The following is a 23,037-nucleotide window of genomic DNA, read 5'->3' as shown; positions in this document are numbered from 1 at the left end:
ACAAACACGTTATCCTCTGTAGATAATTAAAAATGATGACGTATTTATAACTCACCTGTTTAAATTGTATCAAAGTTTGTGTTTTTAGGGGCGTGGCCTCTATGACTGGCAGGTGGATGGCGGCACAGGCGGATGTAGCTGCCAGCTGTTTGCTAGCTTTACCTGAACTGGACCACTGGACCAGGAGTAGCAGCCTTTTGGAGCAACTTTAATGATCTGACCAATAATATGGCTCTTTGAGGTTACTATAGTAATGCATAGTGCAGTATGGCAGAAACCAACGTTCGCCTTCTTTATAGTTTTCCTCTGTGTGACAGAAATATTCTGTGTCTGCAGGAACCTGCAGTTCAGATGATTTCTGTAATCTCATAAAGGCATCAGCGTTTTTGTAAAGAGGAAAGATAAAGTTTTCTTAGTCCCATATGTGGGAAATTATTTTGTCGCAGCAGAAAATGGACAGTACAAGTTAAGTGCATCAAAAATTAAGACAAAAGCAATGGAATAGGATCAGATAAAATAGAATAAAATAGGACAGGTGAGACGAGATGAGAAATCATGGATCCTCCTTAATTTTTCACAGTTTTCTTCTCTAAATATATTCTGGAGCAAAACAAAGAAAAACCTGAATGTGAAAGTTTTTGTTTCTCTTTAGGAAACACTAAAGCATAAAACAGTGAGAAGGTTTTAGGTCCCCACAAAAACCAGACCAGGAGCAGAGCCGCTTCTGCACCTCCCTCAGCTGTCTGCGCTCCTCTGGTACAGCATGATAGCTCCTCCCACAGCTGGCCCTCCATCGGCGGGTCGTGGTTGGCGTAGAAGTTCAGAGGCCTCCAGACAGAGTCGTAGTAATGATCGGAGAATGAGGCATAGTTCCTTCCTTGTGAGGAAACCGAAGGCAGAAACCTGCAGGACAAACAGGAAGTCCCCCAGGTTTCAGTCTTTGACACCTGATGTGGGTTTGAACTTTTTAAAATAAGGTGCAGCATTCTTGAGGACGAGGAGGTAATGATCCCTAAACCCACTGAAACGATTTATGGACGTTTATTGAACATCAACGTGAAAGATGATTACATCATCAGAGAGTGGAAGTCCCACATCAGCATCAGAGCACCGGTGCTCAGCATGTACGTCTCACGAACCCTGACATCAGCCAGCCGAGGCGACGACAGGAAACTGAGAAAGAAGCGGAGATGTTATTTTAACCCGAGCGTCCCACCGGCCCGATTTCAGATGATTGATAATTCATCACAGGTGGTGCTTTACTTGTGTGTCACGTAGGAGATGAAGCCTGGGTGGAGGAACCTGAAGTTTTCAGCTGCTTGGTGGCCAAAATGCTCCCAGGGTCTGCAGGAAACAGCAGATCTGGTTTAGTGACAGCAGCACAACAAAAACTCAGTGAGAGCATCAGCTCTGCTCAGCACGGCCAGCATGAGCCAACGTCGCCACCTGCAGGTGACACACCGTCATGACAACTCCTTCACTCCTTCACAGGAATGACATCAGGAACATGTCTGATCACATCGTCACATCATCAGTGTGTCGCTGAGCCATGTGAACGCAAAGAGATGAAACTTTATTTTGAAGAGCCGAGCACAAGCACGACTGAAAAAAGTAATAAAATGACTGTTTCTGTTCCTCTGTCTGTAATCTGGACCGAAAACACCTGAAGCTTCATGGACCTGCAGAAGGACCCAGACCGGTCTTGTTGGTATACATGCATCAGTCTAATAAACTTAAACCTACACCATCCTCCCTGTTCTGCTATTCTAAACAGTACCTGGAAGCAGACTGCTTGGTCGAGTTAACCTCCTGAACTATCTACAACACACGGTGAAAACCTGAAATTAAGACAGAGAAGAGGTGAGACATGGTCATTACTGATTACTGATGACAGATTTAGATATATTTTCATAAACCATTCATTTGCCACATCAAAAATATTTTTTCTGACATGGCAACCTTTAAAAAGTGAAAGGAGACAGAAAGACAGCTGAGAAAGAATAAAACTTAACTGACTTTTTGATGGCATTTTACACACAGCACTGGTGCAGAATCTAGAAAGTGTGGGAAAATACTGGCATCATGTACAGTACTTACTGAAGAAATTATGATGGGACCCTAAAAAAATTACTATGTACAATAATGGATTTCTATGCATTGATGAAAACGTTTGTTGTAAGATTCAGATAATTATTTATTAAAAGCGAGACATTTTAAATGAGAATAAGAAAGTATGTCTTTGTGCCCCCCTCTCCCTGTTAATGCCCTACCTGCCCCCCTGGCAACACTTTGCTAGACCCGCCCCTGCACAGTTACCAGCTGTCAGCTACATAAAAAAGGATCCTGGTGTTATTTGTCTCTCAGAAACAGTTCATAACTTCAACTCATCCATGTCACCTAAAAGGTAAACCTGTTTCTCCATCACAGCTCTGATGGTTCAGTAAGGACATCTCCTGGTTTCATCTTCATGTTTCCCTCTCACCACATATCCAAACCGACATCATGACCAGCAGCTTTACAGCTGTGGCTCCAGCAAACATCAGCTGATACTAGAAATTAATATTAAATAAATTCTAACAACAGCTGATCAAGCTTAAACGTGCTGCTGTTGTTTAGCGCGACATCCGCTGGTGTCACAGTCTGGCGAGGGCAGACTGTATGAATTGAGAAAAGGACCCAAAACGCAGACTCCAAGGAACAGGGAACAGAACTTGGAATGTTAACAAAAGGCGAGCCGTTTAATATGGCTGGTAGAAAAGGTACAAACAAAGGGCAAGGCAAACTGAAGCAAAATTAACACAAACCTAAACTGGGGAATCTAAACAAACAATAAGAAAAACCTAGACAAGAAACTTGGAAACATGGCATCGGAAACATGGCGTGGACAACAGACGACCTGAACAATCACACACTGAAAACAGAGGACTTAAATACACAGGAGGTGATTAGGGGAAGTGGAGACACATGAGGAAACAGCTGACTAGGATAAACATAATGATGCACAGGCAAGAGTAAAACTAACCGCATGAGCACAGAACACAAGACCCCTTTTCAAAATAAAACAGGAAACATGCAGACTTAGACACGACAACCAGAACTTGACAACGTAAGACACAGACATGAAACGCATGAAGAGCAGGGGAGATTTAACATGGTTGGAAACGGAGGGGGAAATAATAAGAACTAGAAACACTTAGGCATGATAATACAAACTTGATAACATAAGACATGAACATAAGACAGCATGAAACATGAAGGGTGAGGGGAAGCTTAAATACAGAAAACACAAGGAGTCTAATAACCAAATGAACTTAGATAACCTAATGAACAAAATAAACTCAAACTTAAAACGCTGGGTCAAAAGACCCAGGACCATGACAGCTGGTTTCCTCTTTCTGGCGCAAAGTGAGCGATAAACAAACAAGAGAGCCGATCAGCTGATCATTGATCAGTTTCATGATTGAAGGAGAAACAGGAGAGGGAGGGGGGAGGATGAGAGGAGAAGAGGCAGCTGTGCAGCAAAGACAGAATAACTCCAGCTTTGTGTCTTTTTCATTGCAGCTGAAGTCTGGGACAAACTGCTCTTTTTCAGCTCAACATGACACGGGTAATATTTTCTCTGAATGCAGACGATTCAGTTTTTTACAGGACGGTTGGAAACTCTAATAATTAACCTTATGAATAAAATAAGATAAATAAAGTTCACTATCAGTAACATCACAGCACCCGCCCAGCTGTATATAAACTCCGTCATGCTAGCTCACGCAGTACGAGTTATTGTAACTGACTGTAAAAAGTCAGCACAACAAAAATAAACTCCACCTAAACCTGGTTTATATCTGACCAGAGAGACTGCAGGTCATAACTTCTTACCTGAAGTTCAGTTCACCGCCTCGGGTCTCTGCTCCTGCCTTTCCCTCATCCACCTGCCAGCGTGTTGCATCTGCTGCCTCCACCACTTGCTAATGTTACTGAATCTGTGGAAGCTCTGCCATAGCCACCACCAAACAACTGAGTTATTTTACACACCTCCCTTCATCTGGCCAATCCTCCACCTTTCACTGTTTACACCGTTACGGAAAAAACGGAAAAAAACCCCCATCGGCCCATAAAAACGAAAAATCACCATCGGCCCACCGGGCCAGTCCAGCTATTCTCATATTTCGTATTTTAAATAGGTAACGGCGGTACATGTACTCCGTTACTCCCCAACACTGTAAGAGACTTTAGAGGAGAGCCTTTGTTTGGTGAAGTCACTCATGTCTTGCCACAGGCTGTTAATGAGTCTGTCTTCATGTTTGTGAGGATTCTGAACGTCAGCTGCTTCGAGGACCATTTTTATGCAGCAGAAAGATCAAACGAATATGAACTGCTTATATGTGCTGAAATTTCTGATTTTCCACTTTATATATATAACGACAAGCTTTGATACAAATAAGCTGTATTTGAACACAACCTGGATGGTATATTTGCCAAAATGTAAAAATGTTTTTCTGTTTGCATGCAACTGCACATTTGTTGAATGTTTACAATTTGTTGAAGATGACAACTGTTACCTTTGAAAGAATTGCATTCATGTATTTTCTGGACATGATTATTTCAGAGCATATTTATGATAACTGCACTATTTTTTGTTTTTCTATTCTATTCGGTAAGAGGAAAGGAGGGGGACTGGCAGTGTTTGTGAACGACAGATGGTGTAACCCTGGGCACATCACTGTAAAAGAGCAACTCTGCAGCAGAGACATTGAGCTGTTAGCCGTTAGCATGCGTCCGTACTACCTGCCCCGGGAGTTCTCGCATGTTATCGCGATAACAGCGTATGTCCACCCCTCGGCCAACGCGGATGCAGCCTGTGACTCTCTCCACTCTGTGGTCAGCAGACTGCAAACACAATCTCCGAGAGCCCTTCTCATAATATCAGGGGACTTCAATCATGCCTCACTGGACTCCACACTGCCCACCTTCACCCAGTATGTGACCTGCTCAACCAGAGTCAATAAAACACTGGACTTACTGTATGCCAATGCAGAAGAGGCATACAGTTCATCACCTCTCCCTCCCCTGGGCAGATCTGATCACAACCTGGTGCACCTTGTCCCTGTGTATGAGCCCTTAGTGCGCAGGGTGCCACCAGCCACCCGCACAGTACAGAGATGGTCAGAGGAGAGCGAGGAGGCTCTTAAGGATTGTTTTGAGTCGACTGTGTGGGAGGTGATTTGTGACGACCACGGTGAGGACATCGACAGCCTTACTACATGCATTACTGACTATATAAACTTCTGTGTGGATAACACTGTACCTACCAGGACTGTACGGTGTTTCTCCAACAACAAACCTTGGATTACCCCAGAAATTAAAACCGTCCTCAAGCAGAAGAGGAGGGCCTTCAAATCCAGAGACAAAGAGGAGTTGAAAAGGGTGCAGAGAGAGCTGAGGGGACTGATAAGGAATGGGAAGGAGAGCTACAGGCAGAAGATGGAGAACCAGCTTCAACAAAACAACGTTGGTGAAGTCTGGAGAGGCCTCAGAACCATCTCGGGCCACAAACAGCAGAACTCTCTGCCTGGGAGGGATGTGAGATGGGCAAATGAACTGAATCATTTCTTCAACAGATTTGATTCAGCCATGAGGCAGTCTGCAACATCGGCTGCAGACTCACCCACCCCCACTGCTGCTGTTCCACCTCAGACACTTCACACCTCCTCTATTCACCCTGCTCACTCCTCCCCACCCCCAACAACAGCATCCAATACACACTCAACACAAGGCTCCAGCCTGTCTCTCTCAACCACCCAGGTTAGGAGGGAACTGAGGAGGATTAATGGCAAGAAGGCAGCGGGTCCAGATGGCATCAGCTCGAGGGTCGTCAGGTCCTGCGCGGACCAACTGTGTGGGGTGATGGAGCACCTCTTCAACCTGAGCCTGAGGTTGGGAAGAGTCCCACAGCTCTGGAAAACCTCCTGTGTTGTACCAGTGCCAAAGACTTCACGCCCCAAGGACCTCAACAGCTACAGGCCGGTGGCTCTGACATCCCACCTGATGAAGACCCTGGAGCGGTTGGTCCTGGCTCAGCTTCGGCGCCTAACAAGCTCATCACTGGACCCACTTCAGTTTGCCTACCAGCCTGGCATTGGAGCGGATGATGCCGTCATTCACCTCCTACATCGTTCCCTCGCTCACCTGGAGACCGCTGGAAGCACTGTGAGAATCATGTTCTTTGATTTCTCCAGTGCCTTCAACACCATTCTTCCCTCGGTTCTGAAGGACAAGCTGGTGAACTCTGGAGTGGACCATCACCTCACTACCTGGATCCTGGACTACCTCACCGACCGACCACAGTATGTGAGGACTCAGGGCTGTGTGTCAGACAGGGTCGTCTGCAGTACGGGGGCCCCACAGGGAACGGTTCTGGCTCCGTTCCTCTTCACCATCTACACTGCAGACTTCTCCCACAACTCCACCCAGTGCTTCCTGCAGAAGTTCTCTGATGACTCTGCAATAGTCGGCCTCATCACTGATGGGGACGACAAGGAGTACAGAGGACTGACTCAAGACTTTGTGGACTGGTGCCAGCAGAACTACCTCCAGATCAACACCAGTAAAACCAAGGAACTGGTGGTAGACTTCCGCAGGCACAAGCATTCTCCACTGCAACCACTGAACATCCAAGGTATGGACATTGAGGCTGTGGACAGCTACAGGTACCTTGGTGTTCATCTGAACAACAGACTGGACTGGACTCATAACTCAGACGCCCTCTACAGGAAAGGGCAGAGCAGGCTGTACCTGCTGCGGAGACTCAGGTCGTTTGGAGTGGAGGGCCCACTCCTGAAGACCTTCTATGACTCTGTGGTGGCTTCTGCTATCTTTTATGGCGTGGTCTGCTGGGGCGGCAGCATCTCTGCTGGGGACAGGAAGAGACTGAACAGGCTGATCCGAAGGGCCAGCTCTGTTCTAGGATGCCCTCTGGACCCAGTGGAGGTGGTGAGTGACAGGAGAACGGCGGCTAAGCTGTCATCCCTGTTGGACAACGTCTCCCACCCCATGCAGCAGACTGTGACAGCACTGAGCAGCTCCTTCAGTGGGAGACTGCGGCACCCACGGTGTGGGACGGAGAGATTTCGCAGGTCTTTCCTCCCCACTGCTGTCAGACTCCATAATAAAGACTTTAACTGATCAAGCACACACATCCATACATGTGCAATAACACTAAGTGCAATAATCCTTTCTGTCATCGTTGTATTTTTACTCAGTTGTATATAGTATTTGTATTTGTATTCTATTTTTATCTTATTGTATATTTATTTTATTTTATTCTACTGTATATAGTATTTTATTTTATTCTATTCTGTACAGCTGTGTACTGTATTTATTCTTCTTGTATTATAATTTTTGCGTCATAACTTTTGCACTGTCCACTTCCTGCTGTGACAAAACAAATTTCCCACGTGTGGGACTAATAAAGGTTATCTTATCTTATCTTATCTTATCTTATCTTATCTTATCTTATCTTATCTTATCTTATCTTATCTTATCTATTCTATTTTTGACATTTAACAATCTAGAGTTAGAAAGTTAGCCAGATATTAATTCTGTTTGATTCTGTCAAATAGAAATTGTTTTGGCATTTAGTAATACAGGGGTCCCTCATTTATCGCGGGAGTTCAATTCAATTCAATTTTATTGATATAGAGCCAAATCACAACAAAAGTCGCTTCATAGGTACAGAGACAAACCCAACAATCATATGACCCCCTGTGAGCAGCACTTTGGTGACAGCGGGAAGGAAAAACTCCCTTTTAACAGGAAGAAGGAAAGAAAAGAAAGAAAAGAAAGAGTTACGTTCTAAAGACAACCCGCGTTATAGCGAGGCACCACTGCACAGCCTTGGTTAACACTGAATTTATTTTAATTTAGAAGATTCTGAAAACTGTTGTTTATTCAGCTTGTAATAAATGATAATATGCCAACTGTACACATCTTTTTCTCCCGTTTAAAAAAAATGAAATGTACATATTTAACACATCATTAAAGAAGCAGACACATTAATTGTGTTCAAATTGACACATCTTGACACATTTTGCTTTTAGCATTTACAAATGGAAGTGAAATAAGTCTCAGCTATGTTGATCACAGAAGCTGATGTGGATCAGCCCTCATCGTGGCTGCAGACACTTCAGGTCACTTCACCCTTTGACCTCAGCCTGTGTCAGACGTTTCAAACTAGGGCTGGGTATCGTCACTGATTTCTAGAATCGATTCAATTCCGATTCACAAGGTCCCGAATCGATTCGATCCACGATTCGATTTAATTCGATTCAATTCGATTCGATTCGATTCGATTTGAATCTGGGAAATTCTGACAGTCAGAAATATTATAATTCAGATCAGTAGATTTACATATTTTTGTATCTGTAAAAAGGAAGCTGACACACGCAAGACTTTATCAAAGGTGTGAGCGTCACAGCAGAGGCCTTTGTGTCAAAGTAGCTGAGGATAAAACAGAAAAACATGAAGGTGATTTTCCTGGCCTGGGATTTTATAAAAATATTCTGCAGTACATCAAAAACGAAAGAAAACCATTAATCAACACATGAACATTGCCTCTGAAGTTACAGAGGTTTTACTAGAGACACGGCTAGCCGTTTTGCATTTTGCGTAATTTTAAAAAGTTTAAATTTGCTCAGAAGCCTATTGAACCTATTGAGAAATTAGGTTTTCTTTTCGGAAGTATATAAAACGGGAAAAAAAAAACGTCGGCCGACAGCGCTGTGGTAGACTTGTGCTTAATAAACAAGCGAATAATGAAGAAAACAGATTTTTGGACGGGAAACTGTTGTTGAAGTACAGAGAGAGAGAGAGCTGTGCATCATGGTCGAAGCAAAACAGTAAAAGTGAATTCATGACGATGTTTATGTGAAGCGTAGTTTGGATCTTCTTTTGCTGCTGGTTCGGTCAATATTGTTTGGAGAGACATCAAACTAACAGCTTTAGAATCAGCGCATAAAGGGCGTGAACACAAAGCGCAGACCCGCCGACAGATCAGAATCAGCGAGCTGTCGGCTTTCAGCCCCGGGCGTGAGAAAGGCGACATCTAACTGATTCTGATCTGCGGGTCGCGCTGTGTGTTTAAGTCTATGTGCAGAATCCATGTTCCTGCTCTCATTTACTGTTTTAGCTGTTTGGTGGTTGTTGAAATTTTGTGAGATGTCACCAGAGATTCTGGCATTTCGGGCAAAATAAATTTATATTAAAAAATCGATTCAGGATTTTAATGAATCGATTTTACGTTATCCAAGCCAGAATCGATTTTAATCAATAAATCGATTATAAAAACCCACCCCTATTTCAAACCCAGACAGACCAGCAGGTGTAGTTTCTCCTGTGGCCGCCAGAGGGCAGACGTTCAGTAAACAGCTGCACTGCTCCTCAGAGTCCCACATCCTCAAACCAGGAGGCGGGCTCAGTGCTGGGGAGGAGCTGGACCATCAGAGAGGAGGGGGTTATCAGAAGTGAGGAGAGGAGCGCGCTCAGTCAGGACGGCTCACTGCTCCTCTGAGCATCACAGGAGTTCCTTCCTCCCTCCTCCTACCGAGGGTCTTTCATCCTGCAGCTTCAGCAGCTGCAGATAAACAGCTTCCCTGTGGGCATCAATGCAGAGTTTGTGATTCTGGTTTGACACACACAGTTAGGCTCTAAAGCAGCCCTCACTCAGTCTTCTTTGCTCTGCCTCAAACAGTCCGAACACAAAGTGCTGCATGCAGGTCATTTCTGTTCTGCTGCTCATTAAAGACTCAACAAACTGCTTTTTTACATGAAACATGTTTCAAACCAGAGCTTCCGACAGTGAAAGCCTCGTCAGCGTCAACCTGCATGTTCAGTGCGAGCAGCTGGGTGTTCTTAAAAGGAAAGAAAAAGTGTGCAGGAAATATTTGTGTTTGTTCTTGCATGTAGAGTTCGGTATGCTGATACACTTCTCTGAAAGCCCAAAGGCAAGCACAGACACGGCCTAAAAATATTTTTTTCTTGCAACGACTAAAGATTTTATCTGTAGGAGTAAAGAATCCTGCCATGCTCTGTGAACTGAAGAAACTGTTTTTCATCTGAATTTCAAGACAGAACTGAGACGTGTGGTTTGAATCAGCTGACTGTGTAACAGTCTGCAACAACACAGACACAAAATGCTTTTTTAATGTACACACACAAGGACAGTTCATGAAGCACGTATGGAATAATTTGCCTTCATGTACATAAATTGGAGTGCTTTTGATTTGATGGAGGACCAAAGATCACAGAGAATAAGTGGTGCTTTACTTTTACTGCAGGTTTCCAACCGTGTAAACAGAACATTTGCACAAAGACTGAAACCAGCAGCACTGACGGAACAATGTCGGCCTTTTGGGTCTTACATGGATGGTTATTAAAAGTGTTCTGCAGGACATGGTTGTCTTTGTTCTCACAGGTAGGTTTATTCAGTCACATGACTCTGACATGTTAACACACTTCCCTGGAAAAAGGGCAAAGACAAGTACAGACAGAGTAATTAAACTCACTTCAATACCACAGCTAAAGGTCAATTTATCTGCTGCAGCAAAACAAACACTGTGCCGTTTTTCATCTGAATTTCAGGGGAGAACTGAGACGTTCTTCAGAATCATTTCAACACCTTTTTGATGTCTGTGTTCATTCATTTTACAGAACGTGTAAAAAGATAAGCTACATTCAATATTTGCGATATGAATAATCTGAGACTATAGCAAACAAAATAAGCATTTTAATCATTTAATCATCGTACAAAAGTACACGTCTGTTAGCAGAGCTGAGTGTGAAAAGTAATCTGCTGACATTCATGAGCTGTGGGCAGGTTCCTGCTACACACTGACGTGAATGTGATGAAGATATGAATTACAGTCGTCCAGCCTGGAAGTAATAAATGCATGAACTAGTTTTTCAGCGTCACTCTGAGACAGGATATTTCTAACTTTAGAGATGTTGCGCAAATGGAAGAAAGCAGTCTTACATATTTGTTTAATATGTGCGTTGAAGGACATGTCCTGGTCAAAAATGACTCCAAGGTTCCTCACAGCGTTACTGGAGGCCAAGGTAATGCCATCCAGAGTAAGAATCTGGTTAGATACCATATTTCTAAGCTTTTCAGGGCCGAGTACAATAACCTCAGTTTGATCTGAATTAAGAAGCAGAAAGTTAGCGGCCATCCAGGTCTTTATGTCTTTAAGACATTCCTGCAGTTTAACTCATTGGTGTGTGTTATCTGGCTTCATGGACAGATAGAGCTGGGTGTCATCAGCATAGCAGTGTAAATGTATGCTATGTCTTCTAATGATGCTGCCTAAGGGAAGCATGTATAATGTAAACAGAATTGGTCCTAGCACTGAACCCTGTGGAACTCCATAATTAACCTCAGTGTGTGAAGAGCACTCTCCATTTACATGCACAAACTGGAGTCTATTAGATAGATATGATACAAACCACTGCAGCACAGTACCTGTAATACCTACAGCATGTTCTAATCGCTCTAATAGGATATTATGGTCGACAGTATCGAACGCTGCACTGAGGTCTAGCAGGACAAGCACAGAGATGAGTCCACTGTCAGAGGCCATAAGAAGATCATTTGTAACCTTCACTAAAGCTGTTTCTGTGCTGTGATGAGCTCTGAAACCTGACTGAAACTCTTCAAATAAACCTCTGCAGATGATCTGTTAGCTGTTTGACAACTACTCTTTCAAGGATGTTTGATATAAAGGAAGGTTGGAGATTGGCCTATAATTAGCTAAGACTGCTGGGTCTAGAGATGCCTTTTGAGTAAAGGTTTAACTACAGCCAGCTTGAAGGCCTGTGGTACATAGCCGATTATTAGAGATAGGTTGATCATATTTAAGATCGAAGAATTAATTAATGGCAGGACTTCTTTGAGCAGTTTTGTAGGAATGGGGTCTAAAAGACACGTTGATGGTTTGGAGGAAGTAATTATTGAAGTTAACTCAGAAAGATCAATTGGAGAAAAAGAGTCTAACTTAACATCAATGGTACTAAGAGTAGCTGTAGATAATATTACATCTGTGGGATGATTATTGGTAATTTTTTCTCTAATGATAAAAATTTTATTTGTGAAGAAGTTCATGAAGTCATTACTAGTTAACGTTAAAGGGCTGGTTGGCTCAACAGAGCTCTGACTTTTGTGTCATATATTGCTGCATTTGTTGATTTGATTTTTAAGATTAGGCTTCAAACTTTCCTTTTTGCTAAAGCATATAGTTAGGGCTGGACCAGGTGACCCTGGATCCTCCCTTAGTTATGCTGCAATAGACGTAGGCTGCCGGGGGATTCCCATGATGCATTGAGTTTTTCCTTTCCAGTCACCTTTCTCACTCACTATGTGTTAACAGACCTCTCTGCATTGAATCATATCTGTTATTAATCTCTGTCTCTCTTCCACAGCATGTCTTTATCCTGTCTTCCTTCTCTCACCCCAACCGGTCGCAGCAGATGGCCCCGCCCCTCCCTGAGCCTGGTTCTGCCGGAGGTTTCTTCCTGTTAAAAGGGAGTTTTTCCTTCCCACTGTCGCCACAGTGCCTGCTCATAGGGGGTCATATGATTGTTGGGTTTTTCTCTGTATCTATGAAGCGCCTTGAGGCGACTTTTGTTGTGATTTGGCGCTATATAAATAAAATTGAATTGAATTGAATTGAATTCTTAGTTTGTGGAGAAAGAAGAGACGCTGCTGTGATTTCTTGGCCAGTGCTGTGGTGTTGTACGTCCAGGAGAGATCCTCTGTGATGTGCACACCCAAGAACTTGGTGCTGCTCACTCTCTCCACAGACGCTCCGTCAATGGTCAGAGGAGCATGTTGGGTGTGCATTCTCCTGAAGTCCACAACAATCTCCTTCGTCTTCTCCACATTCAGAGAGAGATTGTTGTCAGCACACCACGTGGCCAGGCGTCTCACCTCACTTCTGTAGTCGGTCTCATCCCTGTTGCTAATGAGACCCACCACCATTGTGTCGTCCGCAAACTTGATGAAGAGGTTGGAGCTATATGATGGAGTGCAGTCATGGGTCAGCAGAGTGAAGAGGAGGGGGCTCAGCACACATCCCTGCGGGGCCCCCGTGTTTAAAATTATGGTGCTGGATGTATTACTGCCGACCCGTACTGTTTGAGGTCTTCCGGTGAGGAAATCCAACAGCCAGTTGCACAGTGAGGTGTTGAGCCCCAGCTGGACCAGTTTTTGAGTGAGCTGTTGGGGGATTATAGTGTTGAATGCTGAACTGAAATCTATGAACACCATTCGAACATATGAGTCTTTTTTGTCCAGGTGTGTGAGTGCTGAGTGGAGTGCAGTGGAGATGGCATCATCGGTTGAGCGGTTGGGCCGATACGCAAACTGGAAGGGATCCAGGGAGGGGGGCAGGACAGTCTTGATGTGTTGCATGACTAGTCGTTCGAAGCACTTCATCAGGATGGGAGTAAGATGGGAGTAAGACATCCCATACTCCTGAAGCACCTCCCACAGGACATGCCGAGGGACACGGTCGAATGCCTTCTCCAAGTCCACAAAACACATGTAGACTGGTTGGGCAAACTCCCATGCACCCTCAAGTATCCTGGAGAGGATAAAGAGCTGGTCCAGTGTTCCGCGACCAGGACGAAAACCGCATTGTTCCTCCTGTATCCGAGGTTCGACTAACGGACGAACTCTCCTTTCCAGCACCCTGGCATAGACTTTCCCAGGGAGGCTGAGGAGTGTGATCCCCCTGTAGTTGGAACACACCCTCCGGTCACCCTTTTTAAAGATGAGAGCCACCACCCCAGTCTGCCAGTCCAGAAGTACTGTCCCTGCTCTCCACCATTGCACAACATTGTAGAGGGATGTCAACCAAGACAGCCCTACAACATCCAGAGCCTTCAGCAACTCAGGGTGAACCTCACCCACCCCAGTGGCCCTGCCACCAAGGAGTTGTTTAACTGCCTCAGGGACCTCGCCCCCGGAGATAGACGAGTCGTCTCCCTTGTCCCCAGACTCTGCCTTCTCCACAGAAGACATGCCAGTGGGATTAAGGAGGCCCTCAAAGTATTCCTTCTACTGACTGACACTGTTCTCAGTTGAAGTCAGCAGTGCTCAACCCACACTAAACAGTGCAGGTAGAGCACCGCTTTCCCTTCCTGAGTTGCCTGATGGTTTGCCAGAACCTCTTTCAAGGCAGTTTAAAAGCCTTCAAAACCACACCTGAGTTTTTCCTGCAGCCACTGGCTGAGCTGCGTTCCGCTTGGCCTGTCGGTACCTATTACCTGCCTCCAAACTCCCACATGCTAAACAAGAACAATAGAACTCAGTCTGGTGCCTTCCTTCACCTTTGGTGTCCACCATTTGGTTCGGGGGTTACCACCACAACAGGCACCAACCAGCCCAGTGCAGCGGCTTCGGCAATTGAGGTGCTGAACATGGTCCATTCAAATTCAATGTCCTCAGTCTCCCTCGGGATGGTGTTGAAGCTCTGCAGAGGTTTTAGCTTCTGCTGGGCATTCCCAGCACACCCTCACTGTACGTTTAGGTGTGCCAGCTCTGTCCAGCATCCTCCTCCACCACCTGATCAAACTCACTGCCAGATGGTGATCAGTTGACAGCTCAGCCCCTCTCTTCACCTGAGTGTCCAGAACATATGGCTGCAGATCTGGTGATACAATCACAAATCGATCATCCGCCTGTGGCCTAAGGTGTCACATCCACTTATGGACAACCTTATGTTCGAACACAGTGTTTTTTATGGCCAAACTCTGGTTTGCACAGAGGTCCAGTAACAAATCACTGCTCGGGTTCAGATCCGGGAGACCGTTCCTTCCCATCACGCCCCTCCAGGTCTTGCTGTCATTGCCCACATAAGTGTTGAAGTCTCCCAGTAGGACAGTAGAGTCTCCAGGTGGAACACCCTCAAGCATCCTGCCCAAGGACTCCAAGAAGTCTGGGTACTTTGAACTGCTATGCGATGATGACAGTCACAACCTGTTTCCTGACCTGAAGGCGCAGGGAACAAACCCTATTGTCCACTGGGAGAAACCCCAACATAAACCTCAAAAGTCTGACAAAGGAGGACCCATCAACAGCAGCGCTGCAGTTTAACACTTCTTTATTGGCTTTCCAGCTGCCCTGCTCCTGTAGCACAGACACCACCCCCTCCTATGGTCCCTGCATGATCTTTAACAGGGGAGACATGATTAGATGATGGGGTCAGGTGTTTGAGTCAGCCTCCCCAACACCACACTCTGAACCCACTGCTGAACTCACCCCTCCCCTGCAGCTGAGCCACAATCCACATCCTGCCACATACCCGACAGCCCAAGAGGTATTAGATTACATGCATAATTACAAACAGCCTGCTCGCTCTAACACTACATCAAATAACCGTGATCTCATTTGGTTACCCATTGCTAGCTGGAAGGCCTCAAAGCCGAAGCTGGCTGCAAAAACAAATTCTTCCTGATTATTGAACTGTGTTTTGATTCTCTGCCCACATCCTTCAAGGTCACCTGCGTTGGCTGGAGGATTGTTGACTTTTGCTTAAAACTAGGTGAAAAGACACTCTCTCTTCAGCTGATACAGGATACACACACACACACACACACACACACACACACACACACACACACACACACACACACACACACACACACACACACACACACAGATATACAATCACACTCCTCCCCCCTCCAAATGCTTCCGAAGCACGTCCTTTATGTTTTAAGTTGTGAAGATTCAGGTACTGTTTTTGTTTTGTTTGGGTTTTTTGTAAAAGTGATAGAATGATGCATACGACATTAACAATACACTTAACATTAAAAGAAAATCTTGTGACAATAAATGAACATTTTTCTCATGAACTTTCTGAAAATTCAAGACAGTGGCTAATTTTAGGAAAGTCACCAACTTTACATACATCTATTTATATAAAATTTGTCACTCATCTTGTGGGCTTCTGTGGGCCTCTGTCAAAGGCCTGGGAGCTTCAGGGTCCTGTGCAGTATCTGTGATATTCCTACAACTGTGCTCTTATGTACAGAGATCTTGGATGTTGTTCGTTGGGTCTGGTGGAGCCACTTGCCCAGATTGGGGGGTATTGCCCCAAGTGCTTTGATTGCCACTGGGACCACTGTTACCTTCACCCTCAACATCTTCTCAGGCTCCTTACTGAGCTCTTGGTACTTCTCAGGCTCCTCATGTTCTTTCTTTCTGATGTTGCTATTACTCGGTATAGCTACATCTGTCACTACAGCCATCTTTCTCTACTTGTCCACCGCTACGATGTCTGGCTGGTTAGCCATCACCAGTTTGTATCTCTGTATCTGGAAGTCCTAAAAGATCATTCTCAACACCCTAGGTGGTGGGAAGCCCTTGGGTCTCTGGTCTCTGGGCCCAGAGCTCAGTCTGCTCTGGCGTAGCTGGCTGCCAGTGGAGCCTGTGGGCTGCTGGGTGACCCCTACCCTTCCAGTCCATTGGTAGGTTTTCTTGATATCAGCCACTTCCTCTATCTGCTGGTGGTACATTTCATGCAGGGGTCTGTCCTTCCAAAAGGGTTCATGTTCTTGCTCCTCTTTTTTCTCAGGCATCTGTTGCCTGAAGTATTCACTGAGCACACTATCAGTAGTGGCTTCTTCCTGATGTACTTATGAAACTTTGTTGTCTCATCCTAGATGGTGGTTTTGACACTCACTAGTCCTTAGCCCCCTTCCTTCCACTTAGTGTACAGTCTCAGGCTGCTGGACTTGGGTTGAAACCCTCCATGCATGGTAAGGAACATTCTTGTTTTACTGTCAGTGGATTCTCACTCACTTGGACGAGTGACGAAACGTTTCTCCCATTGAAAACGTTACGTCCAGATGAACAGACTTACTTACCTGGACGATTGAGAAGGCATTGCTGCCATTGAGTTTCAATCCATTGAAAATATTTTTCTTGCAACTGATTGTGGACTCTTCACCATCATTTTCATTCTCTATGACCACACTACAGCTTTTGATACAACTTCCCACCGCGCCATTTTTATAATTTATCGCCTACGTCTCTGCAATATTTTTAAAAAAATACAACATTCAGCTTCACTGTTATCACTGTTACCCAGATGACACCCAGCTCTATTTGTCTTCTAAAACAACTACTATACTCCCATCCACATTCACTTCTGTTTAAATAAAATTAAACTTTGGTTTACATACATTCTTAAACTTAATGGCAATACAAGTGACTTAGTTCCTTTTGGCACCAAATTTATACCATCTAAATCTAACGTGATCTTTTAATAACTCAGTTGTCATATCTTCCCTTTAGTTTGAGAGTCTGAGTGTCATCCTTACCTTCATTGCGAACATAAACAATATAACCCAGTCTGCCTATCTTCATCTTTGCAATATTAATGCCCTTCATTCCTCACTCACTGAGCAGGGTCCACGCTCACAGGTGCCGCTAATCAGGTGCCTAATTGTCATTACCTGGGGTACCAGATGCTCAACACAAGAAATAGGAAAAAAACAAAACACAAATGTGGCACCATTTAAGGGGAAAAAACATGTTATCCCAGAATAATCAAACCACAGTTTATTTCAGAATTTTTAAAATGTGTTATATTTCTGTGTTTGCTATATGTGTACATATTAGTGCTGTCAACATTAATCTCGTTAGAATGATGTTAACGCCATGCACAGGGCGATCCGAGATTTGCCGCGTTAATGCGGTTATGGCGTTAACGTCATTCTAACGAGATTAACGCTGACAGCACTAGTACATATTTATTATCAGAATGATCTTCAATAACCTACAGCGCATGTTAAAACATCTTAAGGCAATCAGGTCGGACAATGATGGAATTCAGTGGGCGTTTAATTTTAACATGTTTAGATTTTAGAATTTTTACATCAAAGCAAATTCTTGAGTTTACAAAAAATATACTGCACTAGTGCACTTTAAAGTCTGATTAATGACTTCTGGATGAAACATTTGGGTGCATGTTGTGTCTAAGTGTTAAAAATGTATTTGTCAGGTTTGAGTAAGACCGGCTAATTCTCACTGACGTTCTTCCAACAGGTGAGCTGAGGATCGTCCTGTATGGACAGAGTGGACAGGGTAAAAGTACTCTAGGAGGCATCATCCTGGGCAACAGAGAAATATTCACTTCTAATAAGGACTCAAAGAAGTGCCGTAAGGAAAGAAAGACCATCACGGGTCGAGACGTGGTTGTTGTTGACACTCCAGGTCTGTTTAAAGTAGCTGATGATGGAGAGGAAGTGGTGGAAGAGATCAAGCGGTCCATCAAACAGGCTGAACCTGGTCCTCATGTGTTCCTGTTCGTGGAGAGGTTTAAAGAGATCTCACAAGAGAAATTAGACGCACTGAAGACTTTTCAGGACACGTTTGGTAAACAGGCAGTGGACTACACTATAGTGGTGTTCACCACTAAAAGGAAGGAAATCGACGCCACTTTCAAGCAGGAAACACTGAAATCCCTCAGAAGATTAACCGATCAGTTCCAGCAAAGATACTTTGTTTTTAACATTAGAGACGAACAACAAGGGTCTCAACTCGACGAGCTGCTGGGGATTATAAACAAGATGACGGGAGAAAAATGTCAACCTTTCTACACGTCTAAGATGCTCCAGGAGGCTGAGGAAGCTCTAAAAACACGAAAGGAAACAAAACCAAAGCCAGAAGAAGAGTGGCGCTCTTTTTATGACCGGTGTGGTTTGATTGGAATGGCTGTCGGCTGTGCAGCAGGGTATTTTATTTGTGGTGGCGAGCTGACGCCTACAACAGGAGCTGGGGTTGGAGCTGTAGTTGGTATGATGCTGTTCGTGGGAATAGCGTTTTTAGGCGTACTTGCTAAAATTAAACTTCAGGCATGATGCAGATAGATTTCAGACAGCGTCAGTGATTTTGTTGCTTACGCTGATCAGACCAAATCTAAAATCTAGAAAATCATAAAGGGGAAATCATGGTGGTTGTAGGTTTAGTTATTTTAGTTAATGTTTTCATGATTTTTACGCTGCAATAGGTGTAGCCTGCTGCGTGCTTCCCATCACGCACTGACTGTTTCTTCCTTACTCACCATGTGTTTATACACCTCTGCATTGGTTCTTATTAATCTCTGGCTCTCTTTCACAGCATGTCTTCATCCTGTCTTCCTTCCTTCTTCCCCAACCAATCACAGCAGATGGCCCCGCCCCTCCCTGAGCCTGGTTCTGCTGGAGGTTTCTTCCTGTTAAAAGGGAGTTTTTCCTTCCTACTGTCTCATTGAGGGTCATATGATTGTTGGGGTTTTCTCTGTATAATGTGAGGATCTTTTCTGTACAGTATAAAGAACCCTGAGATAACAGTTTTTGTCATTTGGTGTAAAATAAATAAAATTGAACTGAACTGAAAATCACAACAACAGCTGCCTCAAGGTGCTGGTGTTATTAAAAGTGATTTGTCACATACCAAATGGACCAATACCCAACAAGACCAACAAGTTACTGTATCTACAAATTCAGTAAAGAACTGTAATACAACTGTAGTACAACGCATCCACTTAACACACTGTTTGCTGCTACAACTACACATGTTTCTTTTCCAAATATTTATTTATAAGTGACTTATGTATGTATGTATGTATATATATGTATATATTGTACTATTCTTAGTTAGCGTATTGTCTGTCTTGTCTTAATGTTGGTTTAAAATGGAGCACTGTAACAAAAAATAATTTCCCCCAGGGATCAATAAAGTATTCTGATTCTGATTCTGATTAATAGTGACCAACCACAAATGGAGAGCTATGTCCACAGAATGATCACAGTGGGTGTGGTTCAGCACCATCACGGCCAGCATCATTCACAAGCGAACCATGAGAAGTGGGCCAGTTTTGGGTTTAAGAAATAAGAGATTAAAGTGAAAGTTTTACAAACATGTTTAACGCCGACGTCTGTCAGTACCGAAGATTACGTCATGTGGTTGGTTGAGGGCTGTGTGGCAGCTCCTAGAGTCAGTCCTCATTCACAAAGTGCTCTACAAACACGAACGTTACGGCTAACAGCTGGATTTTCCCGTTTGAGTGCAGCAAGCAAACAGCAAACAGCCACTTACTGCTAAAGAGACAGAGTGAAAGTGGACTGCACATTTAACATAAACTCACTGTTGCAGCACTAAAGTGATCCCATGAAAAGTAGTTTTAGTTTTAATGTCCTCATTTTCCTCTGAGTTAGCAATCTGTCACTAGTTAGCTAACATGAACTAATGTAAATCTATTAGCCCCAACAAACCAGCCAACCGGGTGACGTCGCGTACTGACAGAAGATGGTGCTAAACATGGCTTTAAACTTTAGGTTTAAGCACTTATTTCTTAAACCCAGCTTAACACACAGAGTTACGTCTATGTCAGTTTCTGAGAGCAGGGCTCAGTGGTGTATATTAGCCTTTATATGCGTAGTGTTTCATGTCTCCTTTAAGGTTTGAGTTTTGTATGAGCCACATGTTAATAAAAAACTAGATGTTAGATTCAGATGATGTTTCTAATATTTTGGCTTTACGATGTTTCCTCTTGTGAGTCTGAAACAACTGAAACAGGATAAAAACAGGTGAAGCCCAACTCTGGATCTGCTGCAGTGACCTGCTGGATGCTAAGTGAACTTTTATCTTCATTAACCTGTGACTGCTTTCACATCCAGTGGTGATCTGTGAGATAACACACAGTCTTTAAATGTCTTTTTGTGTGTTGGACAGATCGATAATCTATCAGTTTGATCAGGTTAGATCCTGTTGGCCGTCACAGACTCTGTTCTACATTCATACAGTTTGTTCTCATTTTAAAGGATTTTTGGGTTTCAGGGTTGTTAGGGAGTTTTTATTGTTTTATTTGCTTATGCTTCAAAAGTTATGTTACACATATTTCACCAGACACAGTTTTCTGTAGAAACAGGAAGCTGACCCTGTGACACTGGCATTTACCGCAAGAGACCAATACAGAAATACATATCCGCAGAAGTTGACTTGCATTATATTATTCTTAGAAATTGACTTGCAACACACATACTTTGTGACACACACACACACAGACAGCATCAGGACCTGCGTAACAGGAAATGTGATTATATTTGCATATTGACGATGTAACCTATAAAAATAAATGAATACTGCAGTTCGGTGTGATTTGCTCTGAGCTTTTCACCCGTGCAGCACGTTAACCTACACAAGTGTCTCAGTGTTGTTTATTCACCTGACTGTTTGTTAACTGTAAATCTCTGACAAGGGTTTTCTTGTGTTTGTTCTCCTGGATAAACTCCATGTTCTCACTTTAGGAGTTTCTACAGGACTGTTTCCTGATACAAATGCAAATGTGTGCTTCAGCTTCAGTGCAGACGGTTTTCACATGTTTGTGGATGGAAACACTTCGGTGTCTTAAACCTGTATATAGATATAATGCATTACCCATACTCACATACACATGTAATTTCTCTATGCTGCACTTTGCACATATCTAACGTTCTTAAATGAACTTGTAGATCAAACTTTTTACTTCTCTAAAGTAGCAACAACCTTTGATACCAGTTTAATCATCAACAGATAATCAAACAATCATATTGCTCTGTGTTGCTCTCAGTACGTTGAGCAGCTGCCACATGTCTTCCCCTCTCTCTCTCTGACCCTGCTTTCCTGTCCTCTCTACGCTGTTTCTATGCAATAAATAAAAAAAAAAGGTCCAATCTGACAGAGAGGAGAATGATAAGAAACTATTTAAATAAAGGCTTTGTAATACTGCTGGCTCGGTGTCTGTCTGTTCTCTTGTGATCATTTTTATTACCACAAATATAAAAACATCTCCACTTTGGTCTGGTCTGTGGGAAGGACAGGGTCCAGAAGTCTTGTGCTTTGTTCAGATGCAGGTTTGCAAAGCTGCATCTGAAACCAAACAAGCCATGTTTGTTCAGTCTGTTTCTAATTGTACTGCCATGAACTTTAACCTTTAACGTGCTAACTGAGGGTTAGAGAGCCTGAGCTGGAGCTCTTGAGTTTGTTGCAATTTCACTGAACATTACATGGCCTGAACTTGGAAAATTAAGACTTGAATACACCGAAATACGACAGAAAGTGTCAGTGTCCCTTTGACACTAAGCTTTAAAAGGAGATAACAAACACTCCACGTGTTGGCAGTGCTCGAGTATTTGCTCGAGTGGTTATCAGTCTCTTCTGAGGAACTGAGGAAGGGCTCGTTAAAGGAGTCATGCACATGATATAAAAGTCTTACTGATACAGCAGTCATAAAACAAACATTGAAAGTAAAAAATAAATGCTGCGTTAGCGTGAATCAGAATCCAAAGACTGTGATGTCCCCGGGGGAAACTGCTTTGTTCCAGAAGCTCAATGAAAAAACATGAAAGACAGAAACAATACTCAGTTCTGAGGAATTCGCCTTTTTTCTTGTCAATACTTGTAATGATGAAAAGGATAAGAGGAGAACATTACCCAGTTTCATTTATTACATTCAGATGTTATCAAATTCCATGCAAAAGTGGAACCGTTATCGGTTTGTGTTGTTACTGTTAGGCTTGTCTCGCTGATAAACTCGAGGTTGCTTCAACTTCAGAGCACTTTTTAAGCACACATCCAAAGCTAAGTGATAAATGATGTCTGAATGACTTTTTTAATTGCAGGCTTTTCATTGTAGTGCTCCAAATAACATTCAAATACAAATACAACAAGAAGGAAAATCAGGAACTAAACTCTAAACTTCCATTTGTTGATGAGGTCCTGATAAGAGGCAGTGAGTTCCACAGGTACACGTTTAAGTTGTTGTTTTTCTTTATTGTACCGTGCTAATTTACTGATCTGAAGCCAGACTGAAGGAGCATGCAGTGGATTCTCAGGCAGTCCAGCCTACAGGGAGTGCAGAATTATTAGGCAAATGATTATTTTGTCCACATCATCCTCTTCATGCATGTTGTCTTACTCCAAGCTGTATAGGCTCGAAAGCCTACTACCAATGAAGCATA

General features: G+C 43.5%; 1 protein-coding gene across 1 annotated transcript; it reads left to right on the top strand.

Annotated features, from left to right (window-relative positions):
• Window positions 1-16,324: 16,324 nt before the first annotated feature.
• LOC308411358 (GTPase IMAP family member 4-like) lies at window positions 16,325-19,189 on the top strand (the record flags this gene model as incomplete). The annotated part of the gene is made up of 2 exons (XM_080905241.1): window positions 16,325-16,349; window positions 18,101-19,189. 2 exons carry the CDS (start codon window positions 16,325-16,327, stop codon window positions 18,913-18,915), a joined length of 840 nt encoding a protein of 279 aa, XP_080761367.1. The 3' UTR covers window positions 18,916-19,189.
• Window positions 19,190-23,037: the final 3,848 nt, after the last annotated feature.

Source organism: Rhamphochromis sp. 'chilingali' (genome assembly GCF_963969265.1).
Source record: "Rhamphochromis sp. 'chilingali' genome assembly, chromosome: 15".
Taxonomy (NCBI): Eukaryota; Metazoa; Chordata; class Actinopteri; order Cichliformes; family Cichlidae; genus Rhamphochromis; species Rhamphochromis sp. 'chilingali'.
Note: the sequence above shows the minus strand (reverse complement) of the source record. Positions and strands in the feature narration are given on the sequence as shown.